The following is a 3408-nucleotide window of genomic DNA, read 5'->3' as shown; positions in this document are numbered from 1 at the left end:
TACCGGTTAACGGGCTTTTTGAGGATTTAAATTCTCTGCTGCAAATGTTCCTTAGCTGGACATGTAATCCAAAAAGAAAAGAGGTGTTGATGGTGACAGTTTTGGCTACTTTGTGGAGCCTTTGGTTATTTAGAAATGAAGGTATTTTCTCCGGAAGGATCGCGTCAAGCGTCAACATATTGGATGATATCAAAGAACTAACCTTCCTGTGAATAACTAGTCGCTCTAAATTTTCCATTGTGGAGTGAAGAGCTTGGTCTGAGATGTCTTTGGAAAGCAATGAAAGGGTAGGGTAATTGTGATTTTGGTGTTTGGTGTCTTGTCCAGCCCCTAGCTGGTCAATGGTATTGCATGTAATTCTTGTTAATTTGTTATGTTGAATGAAAGTTATGCTTTTCAGAAAAAAAAAAAAAACATAGGGGTCCCAAATTAGATACACACCAGCTATATGTATAATAATAATAATAATACAACTATCAATCAATCTATCTCATCTTAAAAAGTTCAGAACAACTGAAACACCAAAACCGTCGTTTGCATCGTGTTCTTCCCACTCAAATTTACACAAAACCCCCTCCTTTATCATTATCATTATTATTGTTCTCATCAACATGTTTTGCTTCAACTAAAACTGATTTCTCATTAAATCTCGTCTGGGTTTATAACAATAACAATAATACTAATGGAGAAAAATAAAGGGTTCTTTACAGCATTGAAGGAAGAAGTAGTCAGAGGCTTATCTCCCGGAAGATCAAGAACCCCGGACTCCCAAACAGGGCCGGAGCCAACCCGAACCCGTTATGTCAAGATCCGGGAGCATGGAGTTGCCTCTGTCTCCGCTCCGGGAAGGTCCTGATCCGAATGACCCGACCACCGAGTCGAAAGCTGAGAGGTGGGGTCACTGGATGAAGGGTCACTGGTGTCGGCCTCCGGAAGGTTCCGGGTCGGGTTCTGGAGCGTACCAAAGGTCGGATCTAAGACTGCTGCTTGGTGTCTTGGGTGCGCCGCTTGCACCGGTGCACGTTAGCAACTTGGAACCGTTTCCTCATCTCAGCATCAAAGACACACCCATTGTCAGTATTTTCCTATAATGATTCTTTTTATTATTATAATTTTTTTTTTTAAAGTTAAAATTGTTTGACTATAAAGTCAAAACTGAATCATGGTTTCATGACAACGTGAAACAAGTGGTGTGTTCATGTGTAGAGTATAGTAATTAATAATGTAGGGTCTTTTAAGTAAATTTAGGATCTTATCCAATGAAAATACAAGTAGATTGTGTGAATGGGATGGTTTGAAATTTTTGTTGGTGTTCTATATCTGTCTGCTTATTTCAAGTGAAATTCTAACCCGTTATTTTCATCTTTTTTGTTTTTTAATGGCCATGTGAACATGTTTGCGGTAGGGGCGTGCATGTGTCGGTTTTTGGGTTCTAACCGAACATTCGTGTTTTTTTTATTGGGTTTAGTTTTACCATTTGGGCTTGAAAGTTTTGTTCTGAAAAAAAAATTGGTCCAAAATAGTGGACTTTAGTCATTAATCTTTTTGTTTCTTAATAGTTGATCATTGTAGATTTGAGTTAAAGTATATGGGTTACGCTATTTATTAATTTCTTATAAATACTTAACATTCATATTAAAAAATGAGAATGTATAAATTTGGTTTGGCCTTTTCGGTTTTAATTACATGCACAACCGAACTGAATTGAAAATTCAGTTTGTACGGAAACATGAAACCAAACCGTCGGTTTTTCTTTGGATTTGCTTATTGGTTTTCTCAATTCTAGTTTAGTTTTTTTCGGTTTCATGCACACCTCTAGTTACTAGTAAACTTGACTAATCAATATCAACGGGATCAGGTAAAATGCATTTATGTTATATATTTGTATATTTTTTTTTTCTGTTTGTCTTTTTCTCAAGCTGCTTTTAGACACAATGATTCAAAATTTTGACATGCATGTTTCTGGGAATTTAAAATAGTAATGATGTTTATGTTTCCTTTTTCATTTTTCCAGTGGGAATTTGTCTATTTTTACATTTCTTGAAAAAAAAAAAGAATTCTTTATTTGCGTAGACCAAGTTTCAAGATTATAAAAAAAAGGAATTTTTTTGGTGAAAATTCAAAAACAGTAATGGTTTTCGGTTTCTGTTTTATTTTTTTCAAGTGGGAATTTGTTTATTTTAACATTTCTTAGAAAAGAAGAAAATTTTATTTGGGTAGATCAATTATCAAGATTCTTGACCATATATTGGTTGGTTATTTGACTAAATATAAGGGAATTGAAGTTGAAATGATGAACATTAAAGATTATAAAAAACGATTAATTTTTTAATGGGAAATAAAAATAAAAAAAATAGTGATTTTTCTTTTCCTTTTTTTTCCAATTTTTTGAGGGAATATGTTTATTTTATCATTGTTTAAAAAAGGAGGAAGAAAATTTCATTTAGGGTGGATTAAGTTTCAAGATTCTTGACCATATATTATAAAAAAGAAATGAAAGTTGAACATCAAATATAATATAAAAATGGATTGTTTTGGTGGGAATTCAAAAAAGTAATCATATTTCTGTTTCTTTTTCAATTCTGAAGTGGGAATTAGTTTATTTGACCATTTCTTGAAAGGAAAAAAAATATTTGTTTGGGTAGATCAAGTTTCAAGATTCTTGAGAATCTTTTGTTTGGTTATTGAGTAAACACAAAGAAATTGAAGTTGAACATTAAATATTGCAAAAAATAGGTTTTTTTGTTGGAAGTTGTTATGCTGTTGTTATCAATCATGTTGCGTTTGGTGGCTGCAGGAAACTTCATCAGCACAGTACATACTGCAGCAATACATGGCGGCATGTGGCAGACAAAAGGTTCAGAACTCGATTCACAATGCGTACGCGATGGGGAAAGTGAAAATGTTGGCGTTTGATATCGAGACCGCTACAAAAGTAATAAAGAATAGAAATTCGTCTAGAACCGCGGAGTCTGGTAGTTTTGTGTTGTGGCAGATGAACCCTGATATGTGGTATGTTGAGCTTGCATTAGGTGCGAGTAAGGTTCATGCCGGTTGCAATGGGCAGCTTGTGTGGCGGCATACACCTTGGCTTGGTGCGCATGCGGCTAAAGGACCAGTTAGACCCTTGCGCCGGGCCCTTCAGGTTAATAATCTTTAGCTTGATTTCTTCCATATTTTGCATAACTCTAAACGAGCCGAGCCAGGTTGGTTGAGTTTAATTTCTTAACGAGCTGAAATGTTGAGCTTGAGCTTTGCTTGTAAAAAGCTGGGTCCAACTCGTAGCTTGCTGAGCCAACTTGTGTCGTTTATTTTAAAAAGTTCATCTGTACATATGTATATATATATATATAATTTTTAAATTTGGTATGTTGATATATTATATAAAGAAAAAGCAGTAAATATCTT

The 3408-nt window shown here is 34.7% G+C and overlaps 1 protein-coding gene across 1 annotated transcript; it reads left to right on the top strand.

The window, feature by feature from the left end:
* Positions 1 to 818: 818 nt before the first annotated feature.
* Positions 819 to 3197, top strand: LOC143600598 (uncharacterized). The gene is made up of 2 exons (XM_077078241.1): positions 819 to 1073; positions 2798 to 3197. The coding sequence occupies exons 1-2, from the start codon at positions 819 to 821 to the stop codon at positions 3158 to 3160; spliced, it is 618 nt and encodes a 205-aa protein (XP_076934356.1). The 3' UTR covers positions 3161 to 3197.
* Positions 3198 to 3408: the final 211 nt, after the last annotated feature.

This window comes from Bidens hawaiensis, unplaced genomic scaffold (assembly GCF_021521415.1).
Source record: "Bidens hawaiensis isolate Kalapana, Puna unplaced genomic scaffold, B.hawaiensis_p1.1 tig00054398_1, whole genome shotgun sequence".
In the NCBI taxonomy this organism is placed as follows: domain Eukaryota; kingdom Viridiplantae; phylum Streptophyta; class Magnoliopsida; order Asterales; family Asteraceae; genus Bidens; species Bidens hawaiensis.
The sequence above is the reverse complement of the archived record's forward strand: the minus strand, read 5'-3'. Positions and strand labels throughout refer to the sequence as shown.